The sequence below is a fragment of the Pelodiscus sinensis genome, chromosome 6 (genome assembly GCF_049634645.1).
Source record: "Pelodiscus sinensis isolate JC-2024 chromosome 6, ASM4963464v1, whole genome shotgun sequence".
NCBI lineage: Eukaryota > Metazoa > Chordata > Testudines > Trionychidae > Pelodiscus > Pelodiscus sinensis.
The window spans coordinates 45,404,230-45,419,305 of NC_134716.1; the positions used below are offsets into that span (position 1 = coordinate 45,404,230).

The following is a 15,076-nucleotide window of genomic DNA, read 5'->3' on the forward strand; positions in this document are numbered from 1 at the left end:
ATCCAGGCAGTCTGGATGCTTAGCGCAATCTAGACGCTCTTTTTCAAAAGAGGCTTTTTCAAAAGTATCTTTCGAAAAAGCCTCGGTCGAAAAAAGCGGGTAGTCTAGACTTACTCTATCTGGCAATCCTACTATTGGTTTAATTCATTGCGGTAGATCCCACCAGCCAAGTCACATTAATTCTGGTATTCTGATTGGCTGAACTTACCATATGTGGCCAAGAGGAGTACTAGAAAGGCTATTTTCTCACTTTTGAAGAGGGTATGGCTGCATTAAATTAGAGAACAATAAAATGTCCAGAATCAGCAGGACTATGAGAGTGAAAGTATATCTATGTGGCACCACAGCCCTCGATATTGGAGAGGATATTGGAAATATTGGATCTATACTAAAGATCCCAGAAAGAACAGTCATCGACAAGTCCTTGCTGCCAATAAAACTCCATTTACAGTCAGAATGATAAGTATTATCAGGCGCAGAGAGTGTCAGAGACAAAAGGATTATATGGAAACAGAGGGTGATATATTCAAATAGGTTCCTTCCTAACATGGCTCTGATATTTCAGGTAAGCATCCAAACTGTGAAATTAATTAAAGCTTCCCATCACCAGGTGCATAATTTTTGTTTTTCTTTTTCTTTTCCTGATTTAACTGCTAGGTAGATGCTCCCATGTGTATTTTAGGTATATTGCAATTCATTTAGCCTTACATGTACAGGCAGTCCCCGGGTTACATGGATCCGACTTACATCGGATCCCTACTTACAAACGGGGCGAGGCAACCCTGCACTAGCTGCTTCCCCCCAGCAGACCAGGGAAATGCGAAGCTAGTGCCCCCCCTCCCCAGCAGACCAGGGAGACGCGGAGCGGCTTTTCTCAGCAGACACCTCAGCTTGAGAATAAAGGACTGAGGGAAGTGAGGTGTGGGAGAATAAAACTGAGCTCTGGAGAAATGTTTGGCTAGAGTTTCCCCTACAATATGTACCAGTTCCGACTTACATACAAATTCAACTTAAGAACAAACCTACAGTCCCTATCTTGTACGTAACCCGGGGACTGCCTGTACTCTGGCTAAACTTATTCTGGAGTTTGAATATTTTTAAATGTAATATTAAAACACCAGTTAAGGATGGTCTAGGGGTGGCCGATACAGCCATGAGTGCAGGAGACTGGACTTGATGACCTCTTGACAGTCCTTTCAGTTTTATGACTCTCATAGTCATAATTCTATACAATTCTGTCATGCTTTTGGCTTTGGATCCTGGTTGAAAATAGGTTAACTTTATCTTTTGCCAATTTTCTGCACCAATAACCAATAGACTATTATTACTTCTTCATTAAAATGTGTCTAAATGATTTAATGGAAAATAAAGTGCACATTATCTAATTAATCCTCACAACATGCCCCATTGTGAAAACAAATATTATAATCTTTATTTTTGTTCATTGGGAAACTGAAACAGAGAAACAAATTCCCTTACACTACAAAGCAAGCAAGTAGCCAAACTGGAATGATAATTTCAGAATTTCTGATTTCTAGCCATGTGTTATTTCCTCTAGACCATGCCACAGTTAGGATGCCATTATTGTATCTATTATATGTCTTATATAGCAGAGACCAGGCATTGCTCTTAAGTAACATGCATTGATCTAAAATTAAAATTCTCTATAAATTATGTAAAAAAATAATTTGTTAGTTAACATGCATGTAAAGTATCTGAATATTGTTGCATTATGGGCCTATTAAACTCCCATTAAGATCAATGCCAACAGTCAGACTAAGCCCTATATGACGAAGAGCCAGATGCGCCAGGTTTGCAATTAAGAAGATGGGGAGGTAAGTGATATGGCTTAAGGAACTAATCAGTACACAGTGCACCAAAACAGATAACATAAGAATATAAGGACAGCCATACAGGGTCAGACCAAGGTCCATGTAGCCCAAGTAGTGTCCAATGCCGGATGCCCCAGATGGAGTGAACAGAATAGGAAATCATCACATGATTCCTCTCCTGTCATGAATTTCCAGCCTTAGGATTACCTATCCTGGCTAATAGATATATTCATGGAGGTTAGATCCATCAATACTTGAGTTTTTTTAAGCCTGCTAAAGTCCTGGTCTTCACAACATCCTTTGTCAAGGTGTTCCACAGGTTGACTAATAGGTAGGAGATTTATAACAAATAAAAGAAAGTATTTCTTCATGCAGCGCACAATTTCATTTGGTGACACTTAGATTTTGTGTTATGGGAACAAGTACATAACTTTTCCTTATTCACTTTCTCCATACCTGTCATGATTTTATAGACCACTATCATATCCCCCTTTATACTCCTCATTCTCCAGATGGTCACTGATTAAGAAGATGATGTGCCATGGCTCTACCCCCCAATACTCCAATCTGCAGAACTGCACTGTTATGGAGAATCAAAGGCAATCCTCAGAGTTGTGTAGAAACAAGTGTGCTGAATGACTCCCTATGCTCCTCCTTAGGTAGTGCACTTTCACACTACCCCACTGCAGGACTATATCACATAGGCACAATCTAACTCTAAATAAATGACTCAATAGTTGCTTTAAAAAATTCTATATGTAATCAAACTTGGCAGTGTTCTGGCACTCTCTGTACAATGCATGGTATAGCATGGAAATTGCTATCAGCAGGCAAACTAGCATGTACAGCAGTATGAAAAGCTACGAGGCTCATGGTGAGCAAATGGAGAAAGGTCGTTTTGAGCTGTTACTACTAAAGCATGTTTTACTGTAAATGTAGTTAAAGAATATTACCATGAATTAAAGGAGATTAAAGATGACTTCAGAAGTGGAGAAAGGACTGCTAATCCCTAGAAAATGTTCTATTGGGTAAATAGGTACTACACAAGGGCAACATTTCTATCACTCTATATATTATGTGGCTCATTTAAAACAAATTTCATTCCTAAAATGGTAACATTTAGCTATTATGGGGTACAGAATAACAAGCCTTCACTAACACTTTCTTAATTAGATTCTAACTAAAGAGGTTTATTTGTAATCATAAAATAAGACTGTCAAAGCAACTTGTAAACATTTAGAATACATGGTGTAAAGGGGTACTGTTGCCTATTGTTGTTAAATTCTATAGAAGAAGATATATACTGCTGTGCTTAATTTACACCTGAAAATTCTTTATTGTGCCAAATAAATAGCTGTGTCAATCTGAGAGTAATATAACAAAATAAAATTGAAAGCCCTTCTGAGCATGCTGTACCAGAAGAAATTGACAGGAGATGTCCCTGACAACAGAGTCCAAATAAACATTGTTATACAAAATGAAAATATATCTACTCAGAACTTTATAAAGGAAAACATTTCCAGAGTGGTTTATAAAACAATTATTCCAGAAAATGTATCATTTTGTATTCTTGTTCCTCTTCGGTATAATGTTTGTACTGGGCTCCCTAAGCATAACAAAAACACAGCAATATACAAAACACGTTCTATAAAAACATAAGACTTATACTGTAGCTTCAATGCAAAGCTGGACTTGGTGGAATTTTTCAGAGGTTGATGTAGCATACTGTAAACTGAATCATACATGCAACAATTACTGTCCAGCAGGATTAATTGAAGAAAACGTACAACACAGATCTACAGTTTTTCACTTGCATGGGCACACTTTAAAAATATATTTTTTTAATCTAAGTAGTACTTTCAGTCTTACTCAAATGGGACTAACTTATTTACTGACAGGCCGAACAAAAAGCGTGTCACAGGCATAATCCAACCATCATAATTTATATGGAGACCAGTCCTAGCCAATAATGCTCTCATCTTTCATTCAGCATCTGAATGCTGCCAATAAACTGGTCACCAAATCACATCAAATGTCACTTCCCAGTGGGATACACAAGATGTACCCTGCCACTGACTCTGTCGTAGCAATCTACCTAGATAGTGCTGCACACTTTCCCATTCAGGTGATATCATTGAGAGTTCAAGGTGGTGGTTGGAATTGGAGAGTGGCTTCCACTACCAGGAACATCACCACTTGGTGGATGACTAGCTACTTGTCTATGGGCTCCCACACCATCTCTGGAACCAACGTAATGGGTTTTAAGGTGGAGTGGTTCACTAGGCCAAGATCAGCCATGCCTACGGCATCCAGGACAGACAACGGCTCATCTGTGGTGCTTTGGAGGATCCTGCACATAGGTTGGATGGTTGCTCTTTTTGTTAGAGATCTTCTCAAGCTGAACACTGCTGACTCTGACTGGGACAAAGCCATTTAGCTGGTGTGGTTCCTCCCTCTCCCATTCGGCTGAGCCTAACTTGTGTTGTACACCTGTAATCGTTGGATAGCAATAACTGTACTTTGTGTCTATTGCATAAATCACACATAATGGAGCTGTATTCATCGTTCCTCCATAGATCACATGGACTTCAGTTTGAGGTTTGGCAGCACAAGCAACACAAGGCTATAATAGGCATGAAATGCTGTAACAACACAACTTGAAGTTCTCCAAAATACAGCATCACCATTTCCTCCATGGGTATAAATCAGTGTTGCTCTATTGACTTCAATGGAGAGAGATTTACTCTGGTTGACATTTATAATTAGAAACACGTAAGATATTATAGACACCCGTGTGATAACATCTGACATATAAGGATTCTTTTTAATGGTGACCTCACTAAGTGCACATTCGTTATTATTAAATATCAATATTTTAGTAAATGTGGTAGAGTTGACAGGGAGTGGCCATGCTTACTAGAAGAATATTAGAAAGGCTGATGAAACAGCCAATGGACTAAGGAAAGGAGGAATAAGAGCATCCCAAGAAGCCTAAGAACATCCGGTAAGAAGCCCAGGCACCTTACACTGGACAAATTACCTAGGCTAGAGTGCATCTGGCTTAGTGAAGGAGTAATCTATTCATTTATTTATGTTCACTCCTGGCTAATTCTGAAATCTTATAGTTCCATTGCTGGCAGCTAATTTATTATAATGGAATTTATGTTCTATTTGGGCTTTTCCATATTATAGCCCTCCTGTTTGCCTTAACTACTGCCCAGCTACATATATGAATCTGCTGGGCACTAATAGCTGCTATCACATGACATGACAGCACATTCACTCCTTATGCAATAGTCCCAGCTCTATTTCCCTTCTTCAGGTGTGAGTCTGTGTTCACACACAAACTAGGAGAAGAAAATCCATTTAAAGAAAAGGAATAAACTCCTGAAGCAAATTGGCTAAAATAAATGAGTAATTAACGCACTTATTTGCAGTGATATTGTTTCAAAAATAAAAGGCTGATGCTGTGGTCCGTTGTACTATTTATCATTTATATAGAGATTTCCAGCTTGATTGCTTTACAATTATTTATCAATCTATGAGCAACCCAAATATTTTTCTCCATATTATACAGATGGACAGGAAGCATATGGTTTCCACAAGACCAGAGAGGGCTGTGAGGGAAGCAATTTTAAGTACCTAGTTCCTTGTGTAGGGTTCAAATAACATATTTCTCTATTCAGGGAAATACTATAATGTCCAATAATTACTTATGTTGCTGGTAAACAGGTACTTGTCAGTTCACTGACACTGTAGTAGAGGTTTATGTTCAGTACCCTTTTTTCTTGGCTAAGTGTCCCTGTGCTGGATACTTTCTAGTTAATGCTGGCCACAGCAACTGTTTGCAGCATATTCCTGTTTTCTAAAACAAGCAAACAAAAGAAAAAGCAACCAACCTGGCAACTTATGTGAAATGAAATAATTGTTTCACTTCATTTCCCCATGGCAAAGTACCCATATTCCCCAAACTATCACTATAACTAGCATCAGCAGGCTCCTTTCTTTGGTAGATGCAGCAGGGAGTTAAAAAAAACCAACCCACAAACAAAAAACCTCAAAGGATTCAGAAGTCACACAAACCCAAATACTTAAAAAGGTATTCAGGTATTCTCTCCTTTAGGTATCTAAATATCGTTGAGGATTTGAGCCATAGTACCCTCTGGAACACAATTGAGGGAAATAAGCAGGATTAATTAGTAGACCTTGCACCATACATACCCATCACAGTTTGGTGCTAGTTTCTTATGCTGTCAGTTTTGGTCCTTAAACACTATCAATACACAGCTCATTCCCAAGCACAAAAACTTTCCAAAGACAAATAAAAGAAATTTAGTTGAACTCAGTTGCTTTTTGTTTTGTCAAATGAACCTGGTGCTCAAAAGATGCTAATAAAAAATTCTGTGCTGCAGGGCCTTTGTATATTTTTTCCTTTTATACAGTACTGATTTCTGCAGCTCTTTTTTTTTCCTCCTAAGAATGCTCAAGCTCATTACATTATCAGAAACTCCATGGATTCATTTGTGTTTCATGCTGCAGAGCTATAGGGACTGATTAATAAAATCCTGATCATGTCAATTTTGTGCCATTTTTGCATGCTCTGCAAACTATGCCAGAAGAGTCATGTTTGTGCAACATGATGTTTTGTGAAATAAATTTTTCTTCCTTTGTAAAAAAGGGGACACGTTTTCTTGACAATACACTATAGCACAACCTAGTTCTGCATGTTTGTGGTTTCCATATGAATGTGTGACCTTTGAAAATATGTTCTCAAGTTAATGCATCTTATTTCAGTCACTTTTTGATCTGTAATTATTTTGTTTATCTTGTGCCACATTCTATAAGTAAATATTTTCATCACTGTTAATTTTTGGGCTCTATGACATATGAAACCACATGTTTTATCATTAAATGTCTGTAGCATGCTTTTCACTGAATTTAGTATGTCACCCCAAACTGGACAATGCACTAACAGAAGTGTTTGAGCATGAAAGAAAAACAATTATTATATAAGACATATAACTAATTGTAGCCCTTAGCCCACACAACGCTTTACCAATTTCTCAGGTTTCATGCCACTGTTTACTCTCTAAACAACTTAAAGAGTAGAGTCTTTACCATGGAAAATGGATCAGTGTGTTTAGACATATTAGGTCTACAATGCACGGCAGTTTTATAAATAACCACACTCACCAGTATGTTATATGCACTTCTACTTTGTTTACTGCTTTTTAAGAAAAAAAGAGATCAGTATATTGTCCTAAGATTCAAACTCTTTTATACAAATTTTTAAAAATATTTTCCTCACTTTATTTTAAAAATTGTTTTATTAACAGAGCGAGGCAAAAGGTTACACATTGGGAAAAGAAGGTCAAGGAAGGGACAGCACAATGGTGTACAACGTATTAGTGCACTTTGGTGCCACCATTTTGCTGTACCCATAAGAAGGCAGCAAATAGTGGATAATAATGCTTTATTGACTCTGAACCTGTATATACCAGACTTCATCTGAGTATAGATTACTGTAAATTAGCAAATATAGCACATATCCAAGTATAACACGCACTCATGTATTAACCACAGTTTTTCTGTTATATATATTAATATATGTAAAAAATATATTAGAATACCCGTGGACGTACATAACCCAGAGGTATTCGTTAAGAACAATAAACGACCAAAATCTGTATTGGATCCTTTTCATTAGGTATAAGCATAGTATAGAATAGTAGGGTATGATGAATCATCCTTTCTGTTTACGTTACCATTAAAACCCTAAACTGTCTACGGTACCGTAATCATCCTGACTTTGAAGTTGTCGGCATTCACCAGTATAGCTATTGCTTGCATGAAAGGCAAAACCAGTATAATTTTGCCAGTCAATTAACATATTATCAAAGATCAAAGTCTTCAACTATTGTATCGAAGAGACTTCTGCTGCCTTCATAAAAAAATCTGGTGGACTTTGATGTGGTTGCCACTTGCCAGCTATAAACATTGAAGATGATGACATTATGCAGCCCGATAATACTGGGTCTTGGTATACCAATAATGAACCACGGCCGAGGCCACTGAACTATAAAAAGCAATATGCACTACCCTACTACCGGTATATAAGACCTACCCCAACCACAAAGTTTTAAAACTTTTTCAGTTTATAACAAATATATTCCAAGAAAATATTTTTAAAGATTCCTAAGCGCAAATCATAAATAGCCAATTTTACACTATTCATTCTTAAATATGCAAAAGAAAATGGCAATAGAGCAGCAGGCAGAAAATTTTCATTAATGAAAAGTCTGTTCGTGAGTGAAGAAAAGAAGAAGCATAGATTGAGAAATTAAATCCTCACAAAAGAGCACCCCGAGGAAAGAAAGCCAAGTGGCCAAATCTAGAAGAAAACATGGCAAACAGGGTTCTTGCACAGAGAGATACCGAACATGTGGAAACCAGTCTTTTAAAATATTACTACAACGTGATACCGGTAATATGAGTAAAAATCAAATTGCATAACAAGCAGACATATATACCCCACGGGGGGATGGAGGCAGTGCATGGTAGGAAAAAACTTGGACAACCTGCGGGCTATATTCGCTAATTAACGGTAATCATTCTATGGCTGAAAATGGGCATTTATTCCTTCAATGCAATTGAGATGCAATTACTATATGATACAAATCCCTAGATATGCATTCAACAACCCCACCTTCCTTTTGTTTCCTTCACACAGTAAAATGCCATCAAGGTTCTTAACAGTGTGTCATTGACACAGACCTTTTTTTTTCATATTTCATTATTTTTCAAAATGAGTCTTTACTGAACTATGGCCTTGCTGTTCCATTGTCTTGACAGAAAATGAAAAAAAGCGACTTTTCTTTCCGTTTTGACACTCCAAAGCAAAGTTAATACAAACAAATGGAAGAAGGAACAACAGGTAATTGGAATGTTAAGTTTGTCTATTTCCAACTTGTCCTGGTGTGGTTGCACTTTGGGTTCCTATTACAATCTAATAAATATGTGGGAAGTGCCTGTATAGCATAGTATCTCTTTTATCATTCAATGTGGTAGCAGCATCCAACACATTATGATCCCCAATATCACAGAGTTCAGTCCTGTCCCATATGCTCACTGCTACACTCTTGACTGGTAAATGTAGCATAATGGGGTTCTTACATTGTGTTTATTTGGAATAATAGTTGCACATAATGAACAAGAAGAGTGGGACATTCATACCAATGCTGTGGAGGAGGGAAAATACTGTCAGAAACCTTAGTAAATAGAGGAATTTGATCCAAAGCCCAGTGATGGCAATGGAATTCAATACACTTTGGATCAGGACTTTAAACAGATACAACGTGCTTCCCTCTTTACAGATTTCGGGCAACAGGAGAAGGCAAGGAGTTTACACTAGACTAGCTCCAACTTCAGTTAAACAATGTTTAAGGATTGTGACCCAGGAAATGTAGGAAAAACTCACTGCTAAATAAAGGAGAGGGACAGACAGAATGAGGCCGTGTACCTTGGCCTGGAGGATGTGTTATTGAAAAGGCCCTCAGTGTCAACAAGAAGGGAAAGAGTTTATACTAAAAATGAAGAGGAATTGTAAAGACAACTGCTGAAAAAGGGACTGAGAGCCAACAAGTGAGGAAGGAAAACAAATCTAAAGGACATTTTCAGAGACCTCAACTCAACAGGTAAATTTACACCCATGATTTCTATAAAGCAATATTATACATGCACATTTTTGGCCAGCCACCTCAGACTTTTGTGCTCAGATGATGCATTTGGCTATTTAGGCTGTGATTTTCAAATATGTTCAGAATTGAGCTAACCCAGGCTATGTCTAGACTGCAGGTTTCTTTCAGAAGAAGCTTGTCGGGAAGAGATCTTCTGAAAAAACTTCTTCCGAAAGAGAGCAGCTACACAGCAAAAGCGCATCAAAAAAGGGATCTGTTTTTTCGAAAGATAGCATCCACACTGAATGGACGCTATCTCGCATTTAAGCTGTGATTATTATGGCCAGAGCGGCCACCAGGGCACTTGTGCTTTTTCTTCTTTCCTCTTCTTGCAAAAGATCTCCCTCTTCCCCATCCACACACACCTCTTCCAAAAGAGCTCTTTCGGAAAAAGGCTTCTTCCTCAAATAAGAGGTTTACCAATGTCAGAAAAAAACCTCTGTTCTTTCAACTTTTTTTTGAAAGAATGTGATTGCAGTGTGGACTCAAGTGAAGTTTTTCAGAAAACAGCCATTTTTCTGAAAAAAATTCTGCAGTGTAGACCTACCTTCTATTCTTATTGAATCCGGGGTACCACCAGGGGTTCAATGAAAGAAGAATCAGGCCAGCACTGAGTAATTTCTAAAACACCATTCCTATCTTCTCAGATGGATATAATAATGAAAATATCATTTCTTAAGTTTTAGGTATACAAAGCTTAACTCCAGAAAAGCTCATGTCCCCGAATGGCTCAGGTTTAGAGGCCAGACTCAAAATTTTGGCCTAACAAGTCTGTATGTTTGGCTTAGAAGGAAAAATTATTATAATTCACTGTAATATTTTACTGTGGTGGAATTACTATGGGGTGCAGTGCAAGAGAATTAGAGTATCAGGAAGTGTGATATTTTTCATTTGTCTTATCTTACCAGGATCAAAAAGAGAAACTGATTTCCTTTGTTTTATACAAATTAATCTTGGGACTTGTGGAAGATCATATATCTGCTGCTTTCAAACAGCATGCATTTTATAGTGAAAGGAGACAATTACATATAGGCAGCATTGATAAGTTTCCAATTTCCAAAATTTACCTGCCTACTACTACTACTTTTGCTGCTGCTTTCAAACAGCATACCTTTTATAGTGAAAGGAGACAATTACATATAGGCAGCATTGATAAGTTTCCAATTTTCAAAATTTACCTGCCTACTACTACTACTTTTGCTGCTGCTTTCAAACAGCATACCTTTTATAGTGAAAGGAGACAATTACATATAGGCAGCATTGATAAGTTTCCAATTTTCAAAATTTACCTGCCTACTACTACTACTTTTGCTGCTGTTATTGGTAATGATCAGGGCTTGACAAACAGAGGTGAAACCTACTCGTCAGCCCTACACTGCGCGTGCACAAGACCTGCATTGCGCATGCGCGCGCCGCTGGTGAGCAGGCGACCAGCTGAAATCTACTCTCCACGGGCGAGTAGATTCAGAGATTTGTTGAGCCCTGGTAATGATAATCAATAAGCAAATGATTCATCTTTTCAAATAAGTAGCTTGCCTTGGGCAGGGATGGTTTAATAGACAGAGGGCATTTTCTTATGTAAATAATGTGATAACATCCTGCAACCCACAGCCAAACGTAACATATAAATTTACTGGCATACTTTGTTCACACTTCAGCCTATACCCTGATAGAACTGCAAATTTAGAAATTCAGTTCAGTAGTTGAAGCTTGCCAATATGTCCAAGTGAATAAAAAGGGCCAAACAAATCAAATTATCCCACTCTTCATAGCCAGGTTAAAAAATGATCCATTAATGACAACATTTGACATTTCATATGACCAACCGTTCAGTTTAGTTTTGGGTATCTGGCTTGACAGCTCACAAGCAGAAGTGGATACTGGCCAAAAATAGTTAAAAAGGAATTTCTTTATCAGGAAGTCACTGAGGATCACTATAAAGCAACATAGCAGAGCTTCTCAAGTAAACATTGCAGTCCAATTTTAACCTTGAACAAAATGCCTGAATCACAGATTTTAAAGAGAAGGATGGGGGGCAATAGCTTCATGACAATTCTCCTACTTAAAAACCATATTCAGTATTCACGTTAAGATTCAGTTGTAGAAGGTCACATCAGAACAGTCGGAAACTACCAACAATGAAATTGGTTACAATATCTAATTCACTGTTACATAAAATGCATTTACGGTATAATAGCTAAGGAATGCATGTCATTTAAAGAGGCCTCCTATAGCAATCACTGAGACTAAACATATGCAGTATAATAGGTCTCAAATCCATTGCATTTACTTGGAGTGCAAGAGCTTTTTTTGTCCATCGAGAGCCCCTGGTTTAGCAAGAAAGTCAGACTGTCACCTTAGTATATCAAATTAAATCAGAAATGCCAATCAGAAGAAGTATTCCTTTTGATTTTCGTTGACTGTACTTTGCATGCTGAGCTCACATTTCAGGGCAGTCTCAGCACTGTCCTCATTTTCTGATCCTTTTGCCTCATTTTTTTTATATATGCTTTTCTTTTTATAAATGCGTACAGCTATGGCAGTGATGCAAAGCAGAATGAATATTGCAACTGCTATCACACCTAGAGAGGAAAGGAGACGGGAAAAAAAACAGATCAGATATGCTAGACAAATAATAGGTGAGATTCATAGCTCAGTTTCAAGCAGCCTGTGCTGTAGCACTCTTGTGGAGAAACCTTGGCAGGGGAAATGGAAGAACAACCACAATCTTCCTGAAACCCTCACTGAAACTAGAACTTCAAAGCAAATTGATAGAGCCCACAAATCAACAGCCTTGGCCAAGCAATGCAGGGGGTGAGGAGCATTGAGAAGATGTGCTGATTCAATACTTCTTCGAAGGAGTCCAACCAGAGTTTAAAGCTTCCCATCCCATATGATGTGTCAGTAGCATTTTTTGCCTTCACCTCTTAGGGTATGTCTACACTACCATCCTAGTTCGAACTAGGAGGATAATGTAGGCATACCGCACTTGCAAATGAAGCCCGGGATTTGAATTTCCCGGGCTTCATTTGCATAAGCGGAGAGCCGCCATTTCTAAAACCCCGCTGGTTCGAACCCCGTGCAGCGCGGCTACACGGGGCACGAACTAGGTAGTTCAAACTAGGCTTCCTAGTTCGAACTACCGTTACTCCTCATTTCACGAGGAATAACGGTAGTTCGAACTAGGAATCCTAGTTCGAACTACCTAGTTCGTGCCCCGTGTAGCCGCGCTGCACGGGGTTCGAACCAGAGGGGTTTTAAAAATGGCGGCTCCCCGCTTATGCAAATGAAGCCCGGGAAATTCAAATCCCGGGCTTCATTTGCAAGTGCGGTATGCCTACATTACCCCGCTAGTTCGAACTAGTGGGGTAGTGTAGACATACCCTTAGAAGCAAATCTGCATTCACATGCAGCATTCTTTGGAGGCACAAGTTGGAGTGTGGAGCTGTTAACTACCCTAACCTATGCCCCTACTCTGAAACAAGCCCTAGATCTAAAGTGTATCATTACAGTCCATTATTAGATGTTTTTCATAATAATCAAGACATGCTTGAAAGGGATGTTGACCATGGGTCCTTTCGGCCCCATGTGAAAATAAAAGTGTGGGGTTTCTTTCCTTCTTATAATTAGGATTGTGTCATAGTGTCTAAGGCGTAAGGTGTGTGCAAGCCTTGTCCCTGAATGAACAGGGGCACTTGTGTGTTCATGGATAGCACAAACTATACCACTTCTTCAGATGGCTTGGATTTAGTCTTCCCATATAAGACAACACCACCCCCACACTATCCATCACAACAAGAAAAACATCCAATAGTCCAATGCCTGTTGAATGGAGGGAAAAGAAAGGGTGAGAAAAATATCTTTGTACACTTATAATGTGGTGAAGCACTCACCATGGTGACAATCGTCATAGAAGAGAATAAATATATTGGGCTGATAGACTTAGAGCTGCTATTATTGAAGAGTTACAGTACTGTTCCTGTAACAGGATAGGGCAAGAAAGAGAGCAATGCATTCATTTCCATATCAACCAAAAAGTGTAAGTGAAAACAAGGTATCTGTTCTCAAATAAAAACAAAGATTTGGCCATTTCTCATCATTTCTAAATTCTAACATCTTGAAAATGCTTCATTTTATATTAAGCAACAAGGACTTTATTGTGTGATTTGGTCTCTGTACAGAAGTCTCACTGACTTGAGTGTAGATTGACTTCATGATCTGGCCTTTATTAAGATATATCAGAATGTGCATTTCTTTCTTTACTATAACAGTACATATGGACTCTATTGCTTTAGAAAATTGTGCATAGATAAGCCCTCAGAGTTAAGGTGGCATTAAATACAATTACTTATCTGTTGATGCAATTATACCTATAGAAGGGTGTTCACATTGGTACTGCTAATTTCTTTTAACAGGAGTGATTTAGTTAAATACAAAAACTATGTATCCCCTAATACTATATGAATTATTGATTTTATGGTATTCTGGCACTGTTTTAATTTCAGAAAATTGAAACATCAAAAATTGGTATCATACTAAACATTTTGTTTGATACGAAACTAAATGTCTCATTTTTATCTTGGCGTGTACTTTTCTTCTTCAATTAAAAAAATCAAAGGTAATTTCAAAACAAAAATTATTTTGAACTGAAACATCAAAATATTCTGTTTTGAAAATGAAACATTTCAATCCTTTTTAGATTATTGTTTTAGTGGTTTTTTAAACAAAAATAATTTGCCAAAATCAAAGAAATTTGTGAGTCAACTGAAATCTATTTTTCCCCAAGGAAGAATTTTGGGTTGATAAATTTTATTCATCAGCAGTATACACTACTCTTAATATGTTTAATAGCAATTACCAGAGAGTTTTATATTTAAAATAATGTCTCAACATCTCTTATAGTTCAGAAACAATTATGGTTTTAGTACACTTAACACAACCCTCAAAAAATCATCTCACATACAAATTAAGCATCTTTTCTACATGTAATTTGCTACAGAGATAGACACATGTGAAAATCCAGTATCAGGAATAAAGTATGAAATCCTGACATTGAAGTTTATGGTAAAACTCACAAGAAACACTTCAATAGAACACCCCAAAAGATTAATGCATTTTAACATTTTTTTTTGTTCGTATACTTGTTTTTCATTATGGCTGAATACACAGTAAATGCACAAAGGGCTTTTAAGACTTGCAGATGCCTAAAGCTTGCTGATGTTCTTAGGCATCACTTAGTTATTTGTTGAGGTGCGTATTCTGAAGCTATTTTCTATTTATGAGAATGGAAATCAGTAAAAGGAGGCAAAACTGCCAAATTTGCAACCCTAAAATTATGAAGCATTAAAAGCCCAAGATATGTTTGGCATAAACAATTAGGATCTTAGAACTTTGACATAAATTGTGGAAGAAATATTTGTGTGTGCAAGAGTAGCTATGTTTTGCTTTCATTTTCCTGCCTAGCACAGCACCCCACCTCTCTACTGATCAATCGTGTTTAGAAGGAGG

The 15,076-nt window shown here is 37.7% G+C and overlaps 1 protein-coding gene across 1 annotated transcript in view; it reads right to left on the minus strand.

Annotated features, from left to right (window-relative positions):
* Window positions 1–6,931: 6,931 nt before the first annotated feature.
* The window catches only part of CNTNAP4 (contactin associated protein family member 4), a 301,963-nt gene continuing 293,818 nt past the window's right edge, over window positions 6,932–15,076 (minus strand). Inside the window, exon 24 of the mRNA XM_075931856.1 lies at window positions 6,932–12,150. Within this exon, the coding sequence (XP_075787971.1) occupies window positions 11,957–12,150 (194 nt within the window). The 3' untranslated portion in view covers window positions 6,932–11,956. The remainder of the gene's footprint in view (window positions 12,151–15,076) is intronic.